The sequence below is a fragment of the Lepisosteus oculatus genome, chromosome 6, assembly GCF_040954835.1.
Source record: "Lepisosteus oculatus isolate fLepOcu1 chromosome 6, fLepOcu1.hap2, whole genome shotgun sequence".
Lineage (NCBI taxonomy): Eukaryota > Metazoa > Chordata > Actinopteri > Semionotiformes > Lepisosteidae > Lepisosteus > Lepisosteus oculatus.
In genome coordinates this window covers 16,368,425-16,392,145 of record NC_090701.1, presented here as the reverse complement: position 1 = coordinate 16,392,145, position 23,721 = coordinate 16,368,425, and the positions used below count along the sequence as shown (strand labels likewise).

At 36.4% G+C, this 23,721-nt stretch overlaps 1 protein-coding gene across 4 annotated transcripts in view; it reads right to left on the bottom strand.

Annotated features, from left to right (window-relative positions):
* The window catches only part of gli3 (GLI family zinc finger 3), a 161,518-nt gene that overhangs the window by 15,381 nt on the left and 122,416 nt on the right, over nucleotides 1-23,721 (bottom strand). For 3 of the 4 annotated variants that reach the window (XM_015354925.2, XM_015354929.2, XM_015354930.2), the window contains 4 exons: nucleotides 17,504-17,705; nucleotides 10,797-11,010; nucleotides 8,228-8,344; nucleotides 5,605-5,745 (listed from right to left, as the gene is read on the bottom strand). In XM_015354925.2, the coding sequence (XP_015210411.2) occupies nucleotides 5,605-5,745; nucleotides 8,228-8,344; nucleotides 10,797-11,010; nucleotides 17,504-17,705 (674 nt within the window). The remainder of the gene's footprint in view (nucleotides 1-5,604; nucleotides 5,746-8,227; nucleotides 8,345-10,796; nucleotides 11,011-17,503; nucleotides 17,706-23,721) is intronic. The other variant, XM_015354926.2, reaches the window with a different exon arrangement.

The following is a 23,721-nucleotide window of genomic DNA, read 5'->3' as shown; positions in this document are numbered from 1 at the left end:
CTTTTGCTTGAGACTTTGTAAGGCTGTCTGGCCTCTATTTTGTTTTGCCTTACCAAGCTCAACTATTGACGGGCAACGGGTTAATGGCTTGCGCTGCTAAAAAAAAAAACAACCCAAAAAAAAACACAGACACAGAATCCTCTGGGGATAAGTCAACATCTGGCCCTTTTACAAAGAAAATACTGTACTTCTCTCAGAAGTGCTTTTCTGAGGCAATTTAAACACAGGGAGGCAGACATAATATCCTGAAGAAGGGGAACCTGCATTATTGCATTCCTGACCAGAGAGAGGGATCTGCCCCGAGGACACTGGGGAAAGAGTGAAAATCTCATCACGGATTCAACTTTATACCAAAGACTAACTCAGCCGGCATATCTGACGATTAGCATTCACATCACAGCACAGAAAGTTTTCATTCATAACTGAAGCAAAGCCGTCGCAAGCCCATGTATTGATTTGTATTTGAGGTGGTAACAGCAGACTTTTCAAGCCTCTCTGTACACACCACCAGCAATCGTGGGGCTGTTTTTGTCACCAGTTAGTTGATGTTAGCTGTCACCAGTGGGGCCAGCAGAGGGTCACTGTCATGTCCTGTATAGCTATTTGTAATACTAAAATTAATGTCTTACAACCTACCAACGATACACTGGTATGTGTCTGGCTGTCTTTGCCACTGTTGTGCTATTGTTTTTAGGTCCTTTCTATGGTCTCATTGCAAAATGTTATATTAAGAGTAGCTTGGCATAACAGAACTTTTGTTCCATATAGACATTTTATTGTGCAAGTATCAATACATTTTTTTATGTTTAAGCTTACAAAAAAGCTTACAAAAAGGTATTACAATTTTTGTATATCTCTGTGTATAACATATTGACTATATTGTGCAATTTTTATAAATCGTCAAGCTATTATTATTTAAAAGTGACACATACTAATCCTGTCATATCGGGTCAGGTCTGCAGCCTTTACTTAATGATCAAAGTGTATCTGCAACACAAGGTACAGTAGCAGTGATTTAGGACTGCAGTTGTGGTAAGAGATTTACACCTTTTCTTGATCAATGAAATGTTGCCATTTAAACTTGGGATAAAATGATGGTCAAATCAGACATGTACTGTATATGTAATAAATAAAAAATGTCACAATTTAATTCACATCTCCAAAGAAAATACAATTGGACAAAACTTACTCCCTACTCTAGTAGGTTTAGTATATTGAGCCTACTGTTTCAACCTAGTAATGCTTCCTTTTACTTCATAACATTTAAATATGACACATTTTGAACTAAAAAATAAAGAAGCTCCCTAAAATTCTATAATTGAAACATTTTACATTCACAAAAAGCAAAGTTTTAAGTAACTAAAATGTCAGTAAGTATATGTAAGATATAGTACAGTACGTATAATAAGAACTATATCACGAAACATCCATAAAATACAGTAGCTGTGTGAAGTCAGAAAGTGCAAGGCTCTATATATCTTATAAGATGTCCAGATTCCAATCTGCTAGATGTTTTTTTTCTTGGAAAACTAAATCAGTTTAAGCCATATTTTATTTTACCAGAGATATGTCTCCCTCAATGCCACAGCAGGGCTTTGTCTTTGTGGCAAAACTAAATACGTAAGAGCATTGTTGTCAATAGCTTATGCTGTGGGCACTCCTCAAGAAGAACTGAAAAATAAACATCTTGAAAATGCAAACGAATCACTGAGAATAACTGAGGACCATCTCAATCGTTCTGCACCAAAGCCACTCACTATACTTCCTATTTTCATTTTCTTAAACACAGGGAGTTTCTTATGTCTGCTCAGACATTGCTTTTAGACGGGAAAAAAAAGTTATTTGTTTTCTATTTTTTCGGGAATTCCTCAACATCCCATCAGTCTCTCGCAAGGAGTTCAATTTCCTTAGTGTGGATAGAAGGGATCTGCCTAATGTCAGCTAGTACAAATTACCGTGGAAGTGGGTGTGATACATGGCTCAGGACTCTGACGGGGAATGTCCACTATTGTTTGCCATTATGAATGGTGGTGTGATCTAATGGCAATTTTTATTTAATCAATAATTTCCATGCTGAGCAGACAGGCCCTTTCCCTAAGAATCGACAAACATGTACTGATAGCACCGGGCATGGTTATTAATCTTCACCTTGCCAGTTTATCTGCCAGCAACTGTACAAATGTCACCAAGATGGATTTAGCAGTTTCATTCTCACATTACATGATGGCTGAAGAAGCCTTATTTTCACATACTGTACAGTCCCAAACTCACACAAATATGCCCCCACAAACCTATTTGTGTATTCCACTATTATCTTACCTCACCCCAACCCCATTTAACTAAAGTTTACTTGAAAGTGTTCTGTATTTTAAATCCTCCTTAAAAAGGCACTTGTTACAAAGCCATTCTTCAAATGTGTGAGACCTGGACTACCATTTAGTTTTATCAATTACAGGCTAATAAATCATACGTTCTTTTGTGATGTCAATCGCTGCAATGCTTTGTACAGAAAAAAAGAGAAAAAAAGAAAGAGTAGAGGGGATGGAGAGGGGGGTGGTGAAATTGGCATGTGTAATTCAGCAAAGCCTTTTCATCTTGAAATAAGATACTCCAGACAGATAACAGGCATAATCCTTCTCCTGATCAAAAAAAATCTGCATTTTACCAATTAAAGCCCCCTGCCAGAAGCAAAAAATGGGGCAGCTCTCAGACTCCGCTGAAGTTTATCTCTACCAAACACAAGGGAGGAATACAGCAAGAGCTTTGTTTCATTTTCAGCTGACTACTTTATCTCCCTCCAAGAACTGGAGCATCACAGCAGCAGCAAGAGAAATGCACAGGAATGGCACAGAGACCTAATATACCTATGGCCACTGCAGTGCACTGTAGCCCCTGAATCAACGTAACCTCCTTTAGCTTTCTTTTAAAAAAACCCTCTTTAAGTGGTTTGCCATCTCCTTTAATGGGTAAATAAAAGGAAGAAAACAGATGAATTAAGTCAACACAGGAAAAAAAAACACACCCGACTTGCTTTTTTTACTGGAGACGAAAGATAAGCAAGTTAAATCAGGTTGATATGATTTTTATCTTATCGCCTGAATGAAAACCACTTATGTGCATGCTGTAAAATTATATCACGGTGGGGGAAAAAAAGCTGCCTGTGTAACAAAAACATATAACAAGATTTGGATGAAGGGGTCAGTATTTTAAAATTAAGGTGCAATTAAACACTCCCTCCAAATATTATTTATAAAACATCTTTATTCCTATGGAAAGAAACAGAAAACAACAACAAAGCATCTCTTATAAAATTTCATAACTCGTGTTTTACGGTGCAGTTCTGGTGCGGAACCTTTATTTTTAATGCAGTTAAACATAAAAGTCCATTAATATAATTAATGGAGAGCTTAAAAATGATGACTTCATTTTAAAAAAGTCATTGAAATTAAATGCCTCACTCTGAATCACATGAAATAAATAAAATGTCTGTCATTTGTTTTTTGAAACTCAGGCTTTAATATAAGAGATGCTGTTGTTTAAACTTTTAATATATGGACATTTTCAACATCTCCTCTTTGTTCAGAACCTCCACAGTCCCAATATAGTATTTATGCCATTTCTGGGGACCATAAAGATAAGGATAGCTTCAAATCAGCTGTGTCAAATTAAAAGAAAAGTACTCTTGAGGCAAAAATTTTATTAGCATGAAAACGAAATCAGTGTAAGCATAAAAAAGAAGTTTGATATTTCAGAGCATAAATTGAGGAACTTTTGAATTTTATTTTTTAAATTCTTTATTTTTTCTGTTTAGAGGAAGAAATAAACCTGATTGTTACTACTATAATTTGTCTCTCAATGTTTAAGTCTTTGCTAACCTAAAACACATGCCGACTCTTTGCTCTGAAGTTCAAACTAACTACAATGAAAATTCCAACTGTGGTGAGGCTCACTGAGTGAACCAGAACAAGGGCAAAACTTGTCAAGATTTTAAACCTTTCAGCAAAACCCTTCAAATGCAGTCAGCAACCTATTCCATGGCATGGATATCAATTATAGATAGGGGTTACTTTAGCTAGCAGCTGGTACTGTCAGACACTAGATAGACAACCATGAAGAACAGTGAATCTTTCTATTAAATATATGGGATTGAAGGGGGGGAGGATATGCAGCATTAAAAGTGTGGACTGGATGAAAGCATATATTACTACCTGATCTGGCTCTCACATTATCTGGGCCAAAAGAACTTAATATGTTGGTGTAAAAGAAAAAAATAGCACCAATTAAACTTTGTGTACCTATACAGTATATGATCTAAATTACATCAAATAAAGCAAATATCTTTTACTGCATATGAAGATAGTATACAGAAAATATTTAAGGATTCATTAAAATATTTAAAATATTAATATTTACTTATGTATCCCTATATTACTTGTTGCCACATACATTTACATTTTTACATCAGCAAAATAACAAAATAACAATCACTTAAGTTGTTGCAGCAAAAAATCTATACACCTTTATGTAGATCTATATGTACTGTACATCGCCACACCACATAAAATAATCTGCTGCTCTGGAATCAGTCCAGAGAGGTGCAATGAGATCCATTCCTGGATGTAAAGGAATGTCCTGCACTAACAGGCTAAAAAAAACTCAGCTTTTTAGTCTTGAACTGAAAAGGCAGAGGACCTGATTCAAAGTCATGAGGGCATTCACAAAATCAACACAGCGGACTTCTTCAGAATCAACAATGAAACATGAAGCAGGGGACACAGTGGAAATTACATTTAAGTGCATTTAAAACCGAGAACAGACGGCCCTTATTTACACTAAGGGTTGCGGGAGTGTAGAACAAGGTATACCATGTTATTGAAGAAGATACTTCTTTCAAGAAATGTCTGGATGAGATCCTCAGATCAGTTAGCTAAGGGGCTAGATGGGGCCAAAATTGGTCCACTCCTTTGTAACTTTTCTTTAGTTTTTTTTTTCAAAATGCCAAATGTTGTGTGTTCTAATAAGACATTTATTTAGGTGGAACAAAATGTTACAAATATAACCTATACACATTTTTTTCCATTTATTAGGCCTGCAAATAATTACCATCATGGATGGGTAACCAATGAGGCAAACCACTAATTATTCAGTTAACTGCAACACGCATAATCTGAGGGATTGCTTCCTCACATCAGCAGCCGCAGCTGTTAATACATCTGGGAGCCAACAGAAGACCCACAAACCTCAAAAATCCACGTCAGTCTAAAATTATTTCTCCAGAAAGATAAGAAAAAAAAAGCTCAAAAAGCAATCACAAGAAGAATTTTAACACACTTTGTGCTAACAAAAAACACGCAGTAACTTGTTAACAGTATGGAACTGAAGTCCCATAACCCCCTTGGCAGCTGTAGTAAGACTTGGATTTACCACTACAGGTCAAACAGTCCAAGTAATGTACCCTTAGCTTTTGGTTTTAGCTTTTTTATTCCCATGAAACCATTAAGCTCCTCTAACACAGGGGAAGAAACTGAACTATCCAGGTGTCAGAGTGCAGGCCTCCTCATGAAAGAAGGGTCACATAGCTTTCTGAAAGTCTCAATTACTCACGTGGACTAACTGCTCCTGTGTGTCAAACTCTCGTGAGCAACCTTCCCAGTGGCAGTTGGTCTCATACACAACCTCTGGCTCCTGCTTGCTTTCATCTTTGTCCCCTTCTTCCTTCACGAGGGTCATTCCTTCAGGCTGCTCCTACCACAGCACATAAGGCAGAACCCAGAAAACGAAGAAAAAGAGTTATTCGAAAGCAGGAGCAGCATTAAAATAAAGGTTACAGAGATGGAGAAGTGAAGAGGTTAATGTCCTGTTTTCCTGTTGTGGTGGAAAACAGGAAATGTCAAGTCTTGTTTCCTTTTAGTCACACTACTAAATGCCAGCTATATTTTGTATAAAGTAAATTGCGTAACACACATTTGTTACATTTTACTTTCTCATATATGGAAGCACCCAATTAAGGATCCTTAACTTTTTAACATCTTGTCTTGCTTCTAACACTCTCATATTAGCAAATATAGGAAATAGGGATATGGAATACATGGAATAGGGATTATGCATACTTTACACTGGAATGTGCACTGTGACAACCATGACATTTTTTTAATTCACTGAACAAGTCCTGCAGTGAGTCATCGTCAATTGGAAGAATGATGCAGTTCTCAGTGAAAACACTGCAGGTTGCAGGCACCCACTTAGTCACTGCACGCTTCCTCATTGTGGAATACCAATCACAAGTCACAAGCAACTGGGCTACAGGGCTCACCCGGGCCTCAGAAATGTTTGTTACTAGCTGAACCACTCAGGGGAACCCTGAAATATTTCACCTTCTATTTCTATTACTCAACATCAATTATGCCAGCAGCCATATCACCCTGCAACTTACAATTGGCAACCCACTGAAGCTAAGTAGGTGTCAGCCTGGTCAGTACCTGGATGGGAGACCTCCTGGGAAAAACTAAGGTTGCTGCTGGAAGAGGTGTTAGTGAGGCCAGCAGGGGGCGCTCACCCTGCAGTCCATGTGGGTCCTAATGCCCCAGTATAGTGATGGGAACACTATACTGTAAAAACGAGCGCGGTTTTTTGGATGAGACGTAAAACCGAGTTCCTGACTCTCTGTGGTCATTAAAAATCCCAGGGTGTTTCTCGAAAAGAGTAGGGGTGTAACCCCAAACTTCCCATGCCTCCTAATAATCCCCCTCTTTGAATTGGCTACATTACTTTGTTCTCCTCCCCACCCCCTCCGACAGCAGGTGGAACGATGCAGTATTGGAGTATTGGAGTATTCTCAGTCGCATTTAATGGCAACATCAGCTCAAAGATTTGGTTCAAACCACCAAATGGAGACGGGCGTGCCAACAAGCTGACCCTGCTGATGCGGGATTAGCACTAGGATGAGAGACTCATCACCAATTATAATACAAATTACAGCAAAAATAATATTATACTTTTGAGTAAAGTTAATAAAGGTTACCAAATTACACAACTGCTAGATGAAAACAATTGTATAAATAATTGTATGGTCTTATTGGAAATCCCATCATAATATTTCCAATTTAATCCTTTCTTTTTTATATTATTAGCTATTTAATCATTTTTAAAACCTCCAGTATTTACTGAAATCAGAACCACTGTATTGTTAAATCTAATAAGAAGTGCTTGTTCAATTTAACTTTAATTTCACAACACACTGTATGATGAAAGTTGATGCAGTGTATTTATACAATAAACATAAGTTGAATACAGCAATAACAATAAAATAATGTAATTATGGGATATGATATTTAAGAACATTCTTCATAAATCTCTACATACATCAGTGTGGAAGAGGAAACGTACAGTACAGCACATTTTTATTAAATGTGATCTGTGATCTTTTGTGTCCTAAATATTAAGAATCCCCATCTGTACTTTGTTTCATTGCTGAAAGTGTATTTCACTGTCAACTTCAATGTTTAAGCAGCCAAAAAGGTCTGATATTTGTGGAGGAAATGTGAACTCTTCACAGCTGTACGCAATAACAAGTTTTCACATTTATGTAACACAGCGTGGCGATTGGTTTCTTAAGTATCCATTCCTCCCTTCCTCAATGAAATAAGAGCAAGTCTGGCACAAGGCAGACCTCCTATCATAAACATTTCCCCTGGTACCAAGGCACAGTGTGCGTGAGGACTAAGACTGCTAAATCAAATCCCTCTGGCCTGTCCTTCTGAAAGTAAGATGTTCACAGCCTGTCCAAAACATTTGTTTCACATTAGGCTTGCATGCTTCTCTGCTTTAAAGGTCATGAAGAGTAACTTGAAGGTATTTTCTGAGGGGAAAGATTCATTCACAAGATTGTTCCTGTATATTTCGTCAATAATCTCCTATTGTACAAATCTAACAAAGATTCACAGGCTCATAGACCCAGTTATATAAGTTTTTTTGTAACATTTTCCTTACATTACTCCTAAAATCGATGTTTATCTTTCTCACTGGAAGTGAAAGCAGAACACAATAGAGGGCAAAATGGTTTACATTACAACCTGTAATTGGTCCCCCAGCTCTGTGCTGGATGCTGAGTGTGTACTTCCAATTGCCATGAGTACACTACCGGTAACTGAACTGCACAATGGACAGTACTCAACCTTTGCTGAAAGGGGAAGAAAGGAGCTGAGTAAATGAGCTCTGGCCTCCATACCTGCACACTTCCTGCACCTGGACTGGGCAGATCTTCATCTGGTTTAATCTTAGAGCGTTTGTTCTGCATGGGGTCCCCTGTGCTGCTCACCGCAGATTCACTGGTGGGCTTGCTCTGCTGATAGACAGATTTGGTCAAGAGATTTTGCAGGGGATAACATTTTGCCTGCAGGATGAACAAGACCGCTTCATGTTTAACCAAGAAGGACACAGCAGTGAGGAAGCACAGCTCTGCCAATTGCAAAGGCAATGATAAAATAATCCTCCAGCTATAATTATTGAGGTCAACTATAAAGCGTGTGGAAACATTTTTTTTTAAATCTAATCATTTTTAACCAATATGCCACGGCTTTTACAATATGAAAGTACATCTGCACACATACAAAAACTGGAAAAGAAAAGTTAAATGGTAAGGTGAACTTATTTTTATATTATCAGACAGACTAAATAAGAAAGAAAGCAGGGTTTCTCTGCTCACAGTGTACAATGAATGAATCGCCCTGGAGATGTCAATAATAACCCAGGTTATGGGTGTTTACTGCTACAGGCTTCTAGGGGTGTCCCTATTCACTGTGGTTATCCTGTAGCAGGTGGAGGTGAAATTGGCTGGGAGCTCGTCGGCTCGTCATGCTGGCCAGGCAACTCCACTGTCAGTAGAACCAATATTTGTGTACACAGCTGCTACAGGTAGTAGTCAAAAACTGGAAACATTTCAAATGAGGGACACCCAGTACTTTCACACAGGTGATTATTGAGCGAATAACATCGCAGCATGCTTAGCGATGTGTATAAAATGCTGTACTGGCCTTAAGGACTATAATGCTTTGTTCCAACAGAAAAGAGACAGTGGTGTTCAATAATGTTGGTAGGGTGAATTTTCCTGCATGTCTTGGGAAGGCTCATTCCCTTAGAAGGCAAGGATGCCAATTGCTACTTAAGGGTAGTGATACTCTTCAACCCATGTTTCTTTTCTACCAAGAGGGGTGTCTTCCAGGCTGACAATGGCCCCATCCACAGAGCACATGTGGTCTGGTAGACGCTATGCCACATTGCATACAAGCTGTACTGGCAGCATATGCTGGCCCAGCACCCTAACTGAGTGACTTTACACTGGTGTTTCCATTTTTTCTCCACTATCTCTGTTTCAGAGATTACTGTTCTCGTACGTGCATGTTGTGCTCATTTTTCTCTTGTGATTGTGAAGCTTCAGTAGTTAGACCGGTTGAACATGAACTGATTTTACTAAACTAGGGGGGACGAGTACAATCCTCTTATTTGTAACTGATCTTATTTTGTAAATTCAAATGTCATTAAATAATTAAATCAACTAGCACAAAAATCAGGACTCTACTAGCTGCTCCTAGGGAAAACTGGTCAATTTAATACTTTCCAATTTTTATTGCAGACAGGCAAAGACCAATACTGTATACTTTATATGACTTGCTAACATGGTTCACATTTACAACTTATTCTGAATACATTTTTTTCCGATTGTTCACAACCTTACATTCTGGAATTTTGGAATGAATAAGTGTTTCCAAGTTTAAAGAGACAAGTCTGTATTTTAATAAAACAAAATACAAGTACAGGGTCTATTTCTTATTATGAACTGGATGATTTTATCAGAACAGGGCACCAAATGTTTGCTAAATATTTGCAGATAAACCAATATACAACACCATGGCCAATATAGAATTCCCTGAATAGCCAAAAAATCTGTGAAGTATGAAAAGAACACATTAAAATAAAACTGTAGGAGAACCTGCCAGAACGAAACTTGGCATTTTCTAAGATCATTCATTTTCGTTAAGCCACATCTGAAAGAAACTGCCAACCAAACTCATAGGCAAAGCACTGTAAGAAATAACTGCATCTAGGAAAACAAATCTGAAGTGTTATTCCTTGTCATTCAGAGATAACGGGGTTACCAAAAGGCAGTCACAATAACTGGTGGTTAAGAGAAATTTGTACTTGATTTAGCTTGTTTTGAAATGATAATAAAATAACATTTTCTACTGTAACCTAAAAATTATGTATAACTTGGTATGATTTTTTTTACTGTTGTTATAAAAGTGATTTCAGAATTAGATTCTTAGACAGGTGCTCAAGAGAAATTAGCTGTTTGTTCAGTCCATTTTTGTCTTCCACTCAAAACAGCCACTAATTTTACTGAGTTAAAAATCGTCCTAACTTTGAGAGGTCTCAGAGAGAAGCCTAATGACCTAATAAGGAACGATTGACTTTGTACACCACGTTAAAGGCTGGCTTTTAAATCTGAAAGTATCCTGGCTATTATGGAAATGAATGGCTGCTACTGTTGAAGTGACAGATGCCAAACAGTCTCCAAGAAAAAAAAACAACACAAAAAATGAACAGTTTCCCAAATATGTAATCTAAAACATGTCATGAAAAATGGAGAACATACACTTAACTTCATATGCTGCGGACCAGATTAATACTTGTACTCTGCGCCTAACACCCATTTTCCATTTGCTCCTATGATTAATGGCACAGCGTCACTCTACTGTTCCTCACTAACAAGCTGCAAAGAGAACTCTGTTATTCCTCACCTGGGTGGAATCCATAGGCGCTGTGCTGATTTGTGTAGAGCTCAGGACATTGGAGATGCCAGGAATAGGTCTCTGGGTAGCAAAGGCAGGGGCAGGGTGGATGAGAGGGGGGCTGTGCCCGAAGGCAGAGCCAATGCTGGGCTGACGACTCATGAGCTGCTGGTGCATCTGCAGGGTCACCGGGGTGGGAGGGTAGGCGAAGCTCAGGGCAGGGCTGCAGCAGGAGAGAACACAGAAGGTATTCAGGTGCACAGAAGGTATTCAATCCTAAGTTTTAGCTAGCCTAGTTAGCATCTATGTAAGCTGCCCATTCGAGCACACCAGGATACAATAACACCCTATAAATCCCTCTCCGGAGCAGACTGAGATGGCTATGGCAGTAAAGTCGTCTTGTAAAGACTGTTACACTCCAATACAATATTACTGTTTGCTGGCATGCTACGAATATAGGGCTCTCTCTAGAAAATAAATCATACTTCATTAATGTATATATTGTGTGCAGAAACTACTAGAGGCAGGTTATTTGATTTATCAGTGGGTTTTTGAAAATAACAAGTTGCAGCTGCAAAGGATGTCCCTCACCGTGCAAGTCTGTGGTGTCTCTCATACTGAGGATGAGTACGTCACCGGAGCTTATGAGGAACTATGTCCTGATTCGCACATACTGTAAAGGGTGTCTTCCACTAGATCAATTTAAGAAGCGTTTCTCAGCTTTTTCAACAATCAACCAAAATTTTGCCGCACCCATACATACACATCACTGGCTCAAGCTCATAAGAGCGTAAGAAAGTTCTGCAAAAGAGAGTGGGCCATTCGGGTGACCTTGATCATAATAATAAGCAAAACCTATTTCAATGTTTGATCTGACCTTGCTTTTAATTAGCTAGTCCTTATGTACCATGGCAGGGAATTGATGGCAATGAAACACAGAGCTCTTTCTCAACCACGTTTTATGTCTTCAAACCCAAAAAACTTAACTCATGCCACGTGCCGTTCCCACATGGAGAGCCTTCTGTCTCACGTGTAAGCACAAAACTCAGCACTATGGCTATTCCACAAAATGAATATTTGTGAACCATAACTTATTGGTTGTTTTTTTTTTCTGCTCTACAACTTTTGCAGGCTTCCATGGCAAACCTGTTAATGCATGAAGGTGCTGGGTCAAAGCACAACAAAGTTCAAACTGGAAGATGACTCCCCAGGGTTTATCTTGAAAAAGACTAGGATGTAACGGTCACGTATCATGCCTACTGATCCGTATGGAGGAGGGTATGGACCTTGGTTTTCCAACTGGAGAGAAAATGAACTGATGGGCAACAACGTTTGAACCCTTCTGACTAGTCTAACCCTTTTTTTAACCCCTCAAACTAAGAAATAAGGCACATCTGTATTACAAAAAAAAGGATAAATTATTTTGGCAATAAAACTAAACTAAATACAGTATGTCCAATAGTGATTTTGCCTCCCTCATGTGTGTCTTGTAACAAGGAGTGAACTAGTAATAAAAAGTCAGTTATGAAAAGCACTGTTCTCTCCATAGCTGTCAGACCTGTATTAATTTTCTCAGAAGCATTATCCTGAATCTACCTTGCAAAGAACAGGAACCTGCAACAATACGATGCTCAATCTTCTGAAAATAACTAGCCAGCACATCAGAGGTAAAGTATCATGCAGTGGTTAATTCAATGGAAAAATATAAAGAAGAAACTAAATTTTTTAGCTGTGAAGCCTTCTTTAGGGGTAATCTAAGGAAATTTCTGAATCTAATATGAAGCCTTTTTTGGAGAGAAAAGTTAAATTAAATGCATTACAGTAGGAAGGGTGATGGATCAAACTTGAATTATTTCAAGAAATAAAAGGCTTGAACACAATCATATCAGTAGGCCCTTCATCTCGTTCACTATATTTCTTTTTGGAGCAATTTATTTAAACTTGACGCCAGCTAAGTTGTACCATATGTCTACAGATCTTATTACCAGAGGACCAAAAATCAATTGCTTGGATGTGTTTGGAGTTCTTTGCTTGTCATATCACTCATTTGTTTGTAGCAATGGGACGCTAACCTCATCTAAGTTGTCACCTATAGAATTTCTTTCAGAGCTGTTTAGTTAAAGAAAATGATGGATCAACATTTTCCTCTATAAGTGTTTCGATCAGTGATCAATTTCAGTTCTAATAACTGACAGATACTGATAGGAAAGCAATTCTCTTGTGTACAAAAACCCTTGCATTGAATGTCTATTAATGCAGATTGTACATTTTAATGGCTACCATATATCTGTTGAATATACCCACACTACTGTGGGTGCAGAGAAAGCCATATACTGGTGTCAATTAAAACTGTATACTGTACCTGCAGAGATGGAGCCACATTTTTTACATTTAACTCAAGTGATCTCATTGTCATTAATTATTCTACGTAACATACATTAGAGCTCTAGATATTTTTCTCTTATCAAGCAGAATAAAGAGCATCCATCCATCCAACACAGGTATACAAAGCAATGCATTTATATTTGTATTAATACTTTTTATTAATGATTAATTAATGATTCATTATTAATTGTATTGTTTCTACTATGAATATTTATTTAAGAGCTGTAACAGTAAATATCCTTGCCACTTTAAGGCCTAACATTCAATATACTGTATTAAAACATGAAGTGATCTACATTTAGCAGGTCCACCCTACTGATTTTAAAGGAATACTGGAAAACATTGGAAGTACAATTTTATTAACTTAAAAGGAGAAGTTCCATTTAGTGTTAAACCTGCTTTTTAACCTATTAATAATAAAGATGCTGCTTTACACAGAATACAACAGTTTTAATTTAACTACTAAAAAGTACAGTCCTTTGCATGCTATCCCAGGTTTCTCCACTGAAACACAATGACAAGTTGTTATAATATATGAGGATGAGAGGCAGTGGCTACTGACAGAAAATGTTCAAGCAGACTCTTCTCTAATTCTGAGTAGTACCTTGTCTTGCAAGACTAATGAATTATCCCCTGTTGTGTTTGTGTGTGCAGCAGGATCATTCTTACTTAACATTTTAATAAGAGGAACAGGTAAAGGTTTATTTCATGCTGAAAAGGAAAGAAAAGAGACACAACGTTTCTGCTGCCCAACCAAAGCTGTGTCTCTTTTCTTTCCCTTTCAGCATGGAATAAACCTTAACCTGTTCCTTGCAGCCTTTGAGAGCCGGTTACCAATGTGCTACTGAAACCACAGTCACCTTCAGTCACAAATACTGTAGCAACTATGAACACAAGTATTATTTATCAAACTTGAAAAATACAAACCCATCTTTAAAAGGTATTTTTTTGGCAAAATAATTTCAGTTATTTAGTTTTAGTTTTCCTTTCCTTTAATTTGATTTGATTTCATTAGATTTGTTTTCCTTTCAAATCAAAATGTTTACATGCACATTCGCCTGACCATTCTATATCTGTCTGACACATTCATAAAAAATATACAATGTTGACAAAAATTCGACTGCACGTAGAAAAAGTATTTACAAAATTTAGATTTTTCTCTGCATAATTGCACAGGTAATTTAAAATGTTAACAAACAAAACTATAGAATTGTGCATTTTTATTCCGAGCTAATCTGTATATTTCAGCTCTGGGTTGTTTAAGATACACGTTTTACATATATTAATTAATGAAATATTGAACTATTTTAAAACAGTTAATGTAGAGAAAAAGAGTTGGATATTAAAATATAAGGACTTCTTACATGAACAGTTTCATTTAATTTAAAATATATATTAATGAGATGAGGAAAGATATACTGTAACTTATTGAAGAACAAAGGAACAAAATAAACACCAAGATAATGCTGAATTTCTTATACTAATTTCAAGACAAATTCATTTACTGAACAGTATTCTGATCTGCATATGCTCTTGAAATTCCTGTAAGGCTCTTTTACTGAGCTTTTATAAAAAATAAGAAATAATTTTATTTTCTATAAATCATCTTTTAGAACTTGGAATCCCCCAAAAAATTATGCAGGTTTTTCCAACACAAAACTTTACACATGTTTAATTTAAGACTGTATGAACAATAACAATTGGTTCTTAGATATACGATTCCTGCTTAAATAAACTGTTCTTTATATTTACATTTATATTTGTTTAGAGAACAAGCTGATGTTTAACAGAACAATGCCAACACAAATCTCTTCCCAACCCCAAAGGCTGAAAGAGACAGATTTCCTCTTTACATAGACAAACTACTAATGTCAGCGCACCAGTCCTCAGCTATAAGGTCAAAACAAAGCAGTCTGTTAATACAGCCTGTTAGTTATCATCTGTGCTGCTCACAGTAGCCATGAAATATTATGCAGTAGTCCAGTTAAGGTAGCTTCTGTGCTTGATTGAAAGGACATTAATCAGAAGATGCATATCAGACTGGAAAATTTGTTCACACGCTTTCTCCTAATAGCAGATTTCATGTTCACTGAGCGCCACGCCAGTTTCTTCAATTTATTTTCCAATGTGCTGGCTATTTATCACTGCACAATCAGCCGGGTATGCGTCTCTCTCCTTCTTTCTTTCACACTTTTATTAAGTTCCATTCCAGACACACAGGCACTGCTATTTGCATGCTGCTATACCATGTGAGATTTATATATACATCCTTCCTGAGGTCCTGACACAAACACTTCATGAATTCAAATGGTCAGATCACAAGGCTAAACAAAAAACACCTAACGTGTGAAATGCTAGCAATTATGTTGATCTATGAAAGGTATAATTTAGCCTCTGAAGTTTCCTGATGTCGGCTTAACGAAAATGAACTGTCCTGAAGTTTTCTTCCTCAGCTTTCATGAATAATAAAGGCTTGTATTGCAGAATGGTCACATAAACATGAAATAAACAGAATCGCCTTCCAGACAGATTTGCCTCCCTTCAGCAGTTTAAATGGAAACTTAATAGTTTTTTCTCTCCTTGTCATTTTATAACTTTCTCTTGTGTGACAACATTAGCAATTAAGCTGTATCTTGGTTTGCTCAAGGATCTTCATGGGTGACATGCATATTAGTTTTAAATTTCTTAAGTTTGAATATGTACATTAAAACTATACTTTGTAGGTAAGCAGGTTGACTATAACCTTTAATGACCCTCAACAAGAATTGTACAGAGGTTGACATCCAAAACCTTAACTCCTGACATGCCTGTAGACGTTCGCATATGGAACAAATCAAGAACAGACAAGTTTTAAGATACAACTTTTCATTTTAGTAAATTATACCTTCATTATGTTTCTTGTTGTGTGTAATACAGAAAGGGAAAGTGAAGTCTTAATTTGGTTGCTTTTTACTTAAAGGTTACTATATCTTCTCATTATTTTAAGATGTAGTGAATGAAACAAAATGAAGAATATAAATGAAAGCCATGAATGTTCAAGAGAGATGGTTTACCTCTTGTGAACCCTCTTGCAGAAAAACAAATTAAAATATTTTCAAAAAGTTTTTCTTATAAAATAGTAGGACTGGACATTTGAATTGTTGCTCTGTTGCAAAATTTCAGAATTTGATTTATACGTTGAATGTGAAAAACACAGCAGAAAGAAATAGGGGAAATATCTTCAGCCATCTCCAGCAGCAATGACGGACCTAAATCCAAAAAGCTCTGGTGATATTAGGTGCTAATATTATAGACGTAAAAGGCTGGAAGAGCACCAGAGGTTCATACAGGAACTCAAAACAGACTGTCAACGGGTCAGAGATTTCAGGATGTGTGTAGTTCAGGATTATGCAAATTCTCAAATATGAAAAATTAAAATAAAATCTAAACAGAGGTATCACAGTAGTGTATCGGTTCTGCATTCATTTGCATTCATCGGTTGTGCCCTGCACTTTCCAAAACGTTAAACGAATAAAAATAATTCCTAAATAAAGTAGGGTGGCAAGGTGCCATGTTGGGTAGCATTGGTGTCTTGCAGTGCTGGAGCCCTGCGTTCAATTCTGGACCTGGGGTGCCATCTGTGTGGAGTCTGTAGGTTCTCCTTGTGCTTGTTTGGGTTTCCTCTGTGTGCTCTGGTTAAACCCAATTATAGCTAAATAACTATAATTGTTGCTATTATACGTATAATACTATAATACAACAGTACCACTATTGTGCGAATGAACTGCAAGAAAACCATGTAAAACCTTCATGTTATATATCTTTATATAATTTTTATCACCCGCTAGGTTAGATCAATTCATACCTGATGTGATTCCAAAACTGACAGATCAATGTTGTATGAAAACAGACTTGATGTGCAAGTCGAGGCAGGTACTTTTTTATTGCAAGGCAATTTACGTAAAATGGGATGACTGATCAGATGCAGTGTGCAAAGGCCTGAAGTCAGTTCTCATCATTAGTCTCTTACGGGCAGATCAATTACTCAGGGATTATTTTACAACATAAGTTAATGTTCATTGTAGGCTAGGCCGAGAGCGCCACACTCATGTCAGATGTGATGGGAGAAGGCTGCAAAATAGAAAGACTCCGACTAGGTTTGTTTTATCCACGTCTGCATCTTATATTGATAAACCTTTGCTCTACAGACATGGAGAAAAAATACTGGCAGTTGCTGCATTCTGCTGCTCTTCAAAGAAGGCAATGTAAAAGGTACCAGCTGACAGGAACTGTTCAAGAGGTGCTGCATAGACAAAAAAATTACTCTTGTCTGGGTAAAACCTAGTTCTTACCTTATTGTCCCTGCAGATAAGTGCCCATATGAGCCGTTTGTGGAGGAGCTGCTTCTGGAGTTGTTCAGTATGGTTACCAGGGAATTGGGAGATGTCCTTATCATGGTCTGAAGATCAAAACTGTGGTCTGAGAGAGGAGAGATAGGCAGGGCTCTTTTGCGACTTGGTCTTGCTGTGAGTCTGGGGCTGGGAAATCTTGAACCTGTTAAAAAAAACAATACTCAGTGCGAAAATTGTGTCCTGTCACAGCAACACCTGACACATTTTAAAAGATATCAGACAACAGTAAAGTAACTGTTGCACTACTCCAACCAATGAATTCATTGTACACATTTAATGATCACTTAATTTATTCGTATAAACGAGACTTGACCCAACAGGCCACTGGTGTGCTTATCACTCTACCTCAACTAAAACAGGAAAACCCCTCCAAGAAGATTTTTTTTTTTAAAAAAGCTACGTAATTATATTTTCTGCTATTAGCATTAAATTCCTTCCAAACAGAGATAAGTTTTGTACAAAAGTAATGTTTTTTAAGCTTTAGAATTGCTAGAAGGAAATGTAGTTTGAAAAACAATTTAAAACTGAAATATTACATCCAGCAAAGAAATCTTAGAATGAGATGTTTTAATATACAATGATAGACAATTTTAATTTCAACAGACAGGCTTCAAAATATAATTATAATGTCTTATAAATAAAAAAAAACATACTGTACAATATGAAATGTGTTTACACAATAGCAAAAATGTCTGTAACAATATACTTCAACAGTTTTCAATGCAATCACATTTCTTTCAGCAAACTTTACTTTACTTCTTCAGACAGTTTGAGCAATTATCTTCACAAATGAATTTGTGTTTTTACCTGAACAAGTGATGCACACATTTATATCTGTGTAATCACAGAAAAAGTCACATTTTAATGTTAAAAACATGGATAGAGGATACGATTTACAGCTTCAGAGCTACAGGCTACAATCCAAGTGGTCTTTCTATAAAAATGGTCCCTCTTGGAGTTCATACATATTATTTTCCCTTTTTGTTCAGTGCTCTTCGACCCATTCATTCATCACAGCAAGCAAAAGACTAGTTCGATCTTTAGACAATTTTACACGGCTTTCCAGTCGCCTAGCGGGGCTCTAAGGTGTGATTTTAGAGCATCTTCCATTGTTCTATAAGTACTGAGCAGCATGAGGAATGGCAGTGAATTTGACTGTGAAGACTGTAAGATACAGAAGAACCAAAAGCAACCAAACTGGTAAATGTACTTTATATGATGAACCTTTAAACATGCTTCATTTTGGGATGTGCTGCTGGACACAAAGGTTACCTAGTGTCCTTTCAATGTGATAGTTGTCTTTTTTAGTCAGAATGTACATGTTTAAAATAAGCTTGCCAAAAACTGGTATAAAAGTCCATTGTTTTTTCTTATTTTTAAAACTCATAACAAAAAACAAAAAAAAGCAGATTCTAGTGAATGAAACAGTGGCCCTGTACTGGGTACTATGAGAACTGAAAAAAAAGCACCTTTTGCAATGGTCACATGTCTACAGCTTTACTCTTCTATTACACATTAGTATGATGTTTGCGTGTGTTTGCTTTGTAGCTGTTATATAATCAAGAGATTATTGATTTTATTGATTGTAAATGTACTAATTTCAGATATATTCAGGGTTGACTAACACAGCTTTGAACTGTTTCCTGGTGATTAATACGCTTCAGTAAAACAAAATAAGGTGCCAGAGAACTATACTTGCAAAGGCTATTATAATATTAGAAAAATGTTACCTATTCATTCATTCAATTACGATGGGCACATCTTTTATTGTATGTGAGCTGATGTTGAAGAAGACATTTAAATACTTGATGCCACTGGGTTTACGAAATGGAAGGACTCTCTGTATCTGTTAACTGTGACACCATTCTGAAGGCCACTCTTTAAATGCAGGTGTTGTGAGTTCACTAATGTACCTGTACAGGCTTGCTAGGTGCTACACAGCTGTAGCACAAAGAACTGTTCTGGCAGCTTCCTGCTCTTCCACACAGCAGGTGTAGGTCAGGTGTCATTCTGCAGAGCATCATGAAAATTCCTCATACAAGGAGAAGAGGCCATAAGAGTGACGATCTCTAACAAGTGCTGGAGTCTCCACCTGTGATCTACTAGCTGCAATTGTGGGAAATTAGGGAGAGGAATTTATCTTCCTATGGTTAACCTCAGGGGAGCTCTGTTTATTAATGTATGTGCAAAATGATAAATTGCTAAACAAAAAGAAAAGGCTTCTATGTATTATCCCTCTCATTTTCCTGTGATTTATGAATGTGATGGCTGCTAAGACACTCACATCATTAATTCACCGTGAGGAGGCAGACAGTGGTAGCACAGACCTACGATACCATTAAAGCCAGAACTTCAGTCAAATGCATGGAACAAAAATATAAAAGGCCACCTGATTGGTGAGCCCATCCTTAACATGGGCTGAACAGCTACTTAAATAAATTAATCTTAAGATTTCCTTAAATAACTTAACATGAAATCTTAACGTGGAGTTCCAAATTACAAAACTTATGGTTTACATGATTCAGTAATAGAATAGGTTGTCTTATGTTAGGAAAAATGGGGACACTTCATAATAAAAATAAAGAATAATGAATCAAACAAAATCAAGTTGTGATGCCATCTAAGCACAGTCCATTGTCAATGACTGCAACAATGTGTAAGTAACATTGTTGTGGAATAGATGTTAATTGCAATAAAATAATAAAAAAACACAATGGTGTGTAAACAGATGCCACATGTCATTAACATCATACAATATAAGACTTATTTATGTCTTTACTAGTCTTTGTACTTCTAAATGGCTTCCAGCTCAATATTCCTTCAAGACAAACATGCATCTGATTAAAGTTAAGGACACTGAGCCCTGAAAAATGTGATATTTTTTCATTCATATAATATGTATGATTACATACTACCAATAAATAAAGAATCCAAATCTTGCTGCAATTAAAATATTTTTGCTGTTATGACATTTTCTATTTCGGAAATACTCACCAGGGGAAAAATGTGTTCTATTTTTGAAAGGTGGTTTGAAACATTTCAGTTTAATTCATAAAACAAAATGCAGACAGAAACAAATGTTTCCAATGAACAGCACTGTCATCAGGTTTATACCTAACAAGGTTTAGTTAGTTGGAGTTAGTTGGCTAAAGCAGTAAAATTTCTAAGTTCTAAGTTTATGCCATGTTTTAATAACTAACGTTTGAATAACATCTTTCTGATATTAAGATGGTACTCAAGTACTGTAAGTATCTTGAGTTTCTGGTGTGAAACCATTTTAGAATACTCCGACTGTATTTACCCCACTATGATAAATAGTTAGATCAGCTAAATTTATCTTTAGAACAGAAGATAATTAAACTAGTTAGTATGTCACAAATGAGTACTGGAATCAATAGAAATCTGTTGCATTTTAACACTTCTAGGTGTCTATCACTGGAACCTACATTAAAAAAGTTGCCAAGATTTAAATTGACCCTTTTTTAGATATTGGATATGATTTTGAAAGGTTATTGAAAATGCATCTCAAACCACCATCTGTGGTTACTCAAAATACAACGCAGGCCACAGATATTATTGTCAAGTCAACTAGCAAACAGCCTCGGAGGACAACTGCTAATATTTTTTGGGACCACATATCTAATGTTCAGAATCACCACTGCATCATATTCTAATTGCATTTTCCATAGGTTTATATGTATCAAGTTTGAACTTAACTGGTTAAACTGTTTTTGAACATCAGCAGTTGTGTGTTGCACTTTCATTTTCAATTCTGACATTTTGTTACACAGTATCCCATTGTTTTGAAAATTGTATCCTGTTGTAAAAAAGATAATGCCTCCCACCTTTGGAGTTAAACACTTAAAATGTCATGGAACAGGATAAGTCTGAAATTTAGAAACAACATGTAGGTCAAGCCACCATTTTGGTTTATACAGGACCTCATTTTGACATATTTTAATTGTTTAATCACTACAATTGTACCAACTTAAGAAACGTATCAATACAAATCAGATAAACCAAAAATAGAGAGAGAATTGTTCCGTAGCAATTTGTGAAGAGGGTATCTGAAGCAGTCTGAAGTGTGGATGAAATCTTCCAAGCTTGAATTCAATTAGTGCAGTGGTTACCAGTATGTTTTTCAAAGCATGGGTCATGCCAACATCCTGAATTGATGTCGGGCCAGAGGTAATGTTTTGACCAGGGATAATTTGTTTTGACCAGGGATAATTTGAATTTTGGGAAGAAAAAAATATAAATCTGCGAGCATGTTTAAAGGTTGAAAGTTCCACTGTTATGCCACTATTACATCAGCAAGGCTGTTACAGAATACATTTTAAGACCAATCAAAATAAGGAATTGAATATTTTTTTTGTGTGTCTTCACCCACATTAAAAACATGATACCCAGATAGAGGTCCCTGTTATAAAATTCTGTAGTAATATGTTTATATGACTGTGACATGCTAATTAGCAAGTACTTAGGATGATACCTGGTAATTTTGTAGTTGATCACCTTCATCATGTTCGACCTTTTATGTTCTGAATGCCGGAGTACAAACTACCAATGACCCATACTGGTTTACACTGGATTTTGGCCTGGAAGCCAATTAAGTTACAAAAATAAAAATTATGGGAAGCTTGCAGACATTTATGTACAAGTACTGGAACTGATTCAGAATCATTGTTTAGAATTAAGGTTTGGTAAAAAGCCAGACCCATTCTTCCACCAATCATTAAGGCACAAATGAAGAGCTTTCTGAGCTCTTGAGAATAGTTTCCCATCACAGCCCAGTGCAACTACCAAAGAGGCAAAGCTTTGGCTCATCATACACTGGAAGTCTGGCTGCCTCATCCACAGACCTACTGTAGGCTGTTATCCCTCAAGCCATGATGGTTAAAGCAAAACATGTTTTAAAATGCTTACATTTTTATTTCTTTCATTTACCTGGGATTTTGTCTGTATCTCCTCCATCACGGTAAATGAAAGATATCTGTCTTAAGTTAAAGTGTAGTTGGAGCTAAATATGACCCCACAAAACAAGGAAAACATTGTGAAATATTTGTTTAACATATAGGCAATAGGAAGGAGAATAAAGAGTTGACATTAAAAGTCAAATGAAACTACTGTTTTAAAACAAGTCTCCCTTTAACCTTGTCATACCCTTTTCCATTTTAATTATTTAGGTTATTAAACTGATTTTGGCCAGCAAAATTCTGGCTAACAACCCTAAATACACATTATATATCACCATTCATTCTTGCAGGGAACTTTAAAGTGTTAATTTTCTAACTCAGAACACACATTGTTAAAATATGCAATGAATTATTACCAGGGATGATCACAGACGATTTATTTGAAAAAAAAGCCAACATCTCTATTTAAATTTTCCCTAATTGTTTTGTTTCAGTCTATTAATCTAAAACACTGACACAGAAGAAAGGATTTCTACATTGATGAATGGTGGGACATTCCAATTCCCACTTAATAGCAATTAATTTTCTGATACCCATGCAACTTTAGATAGTTTTAATTAGTTTGTACAGAGTAAAAGGGTAACTTCGCCCCCTATTTATATAAAAGCTGCAACTGCCTGACTAAATACATTCTCATCAAATAGAGGGAGGTGAGACGGCTTGACCTTCCTAAGATTCACTGTGCGTTTAATTTCCTATTTACACTTTAAAATAACTCATTAGCATATTACTGCTATGCATTTTCCTACATAGCACATTAAGACAATACCTAATTTAAATGCTGTTAGTGCATTTTTTTACTCCACTTAAATACTATTGTTAATTATGAAGCCTAATGCAGTTGAGGCATGGTTACAATTTGGCTACATTTTAATGTTTCAATTTTGAACTCCTCCCTAACTAAACACTAAATATTGTATGGTGCACACAACACTCAAACTGTATTTTGAGGAGAGACAAACAACAACACAACTGTCTGATGAAAATTCCAGACAGCCAATTCAAAACATCAAACATTGCTCATTACTGTATCTGTGCAAATTGTTTAACCACTAATGGTAAAAATAAATAGCAATATAGTAATCCTAAATGATAAATAAATGACAGAATTAGTCTAACAAATTACCTACAATTGAACTTTCAATCACGTTTAACAATATAATATACAGTATATTAATATAA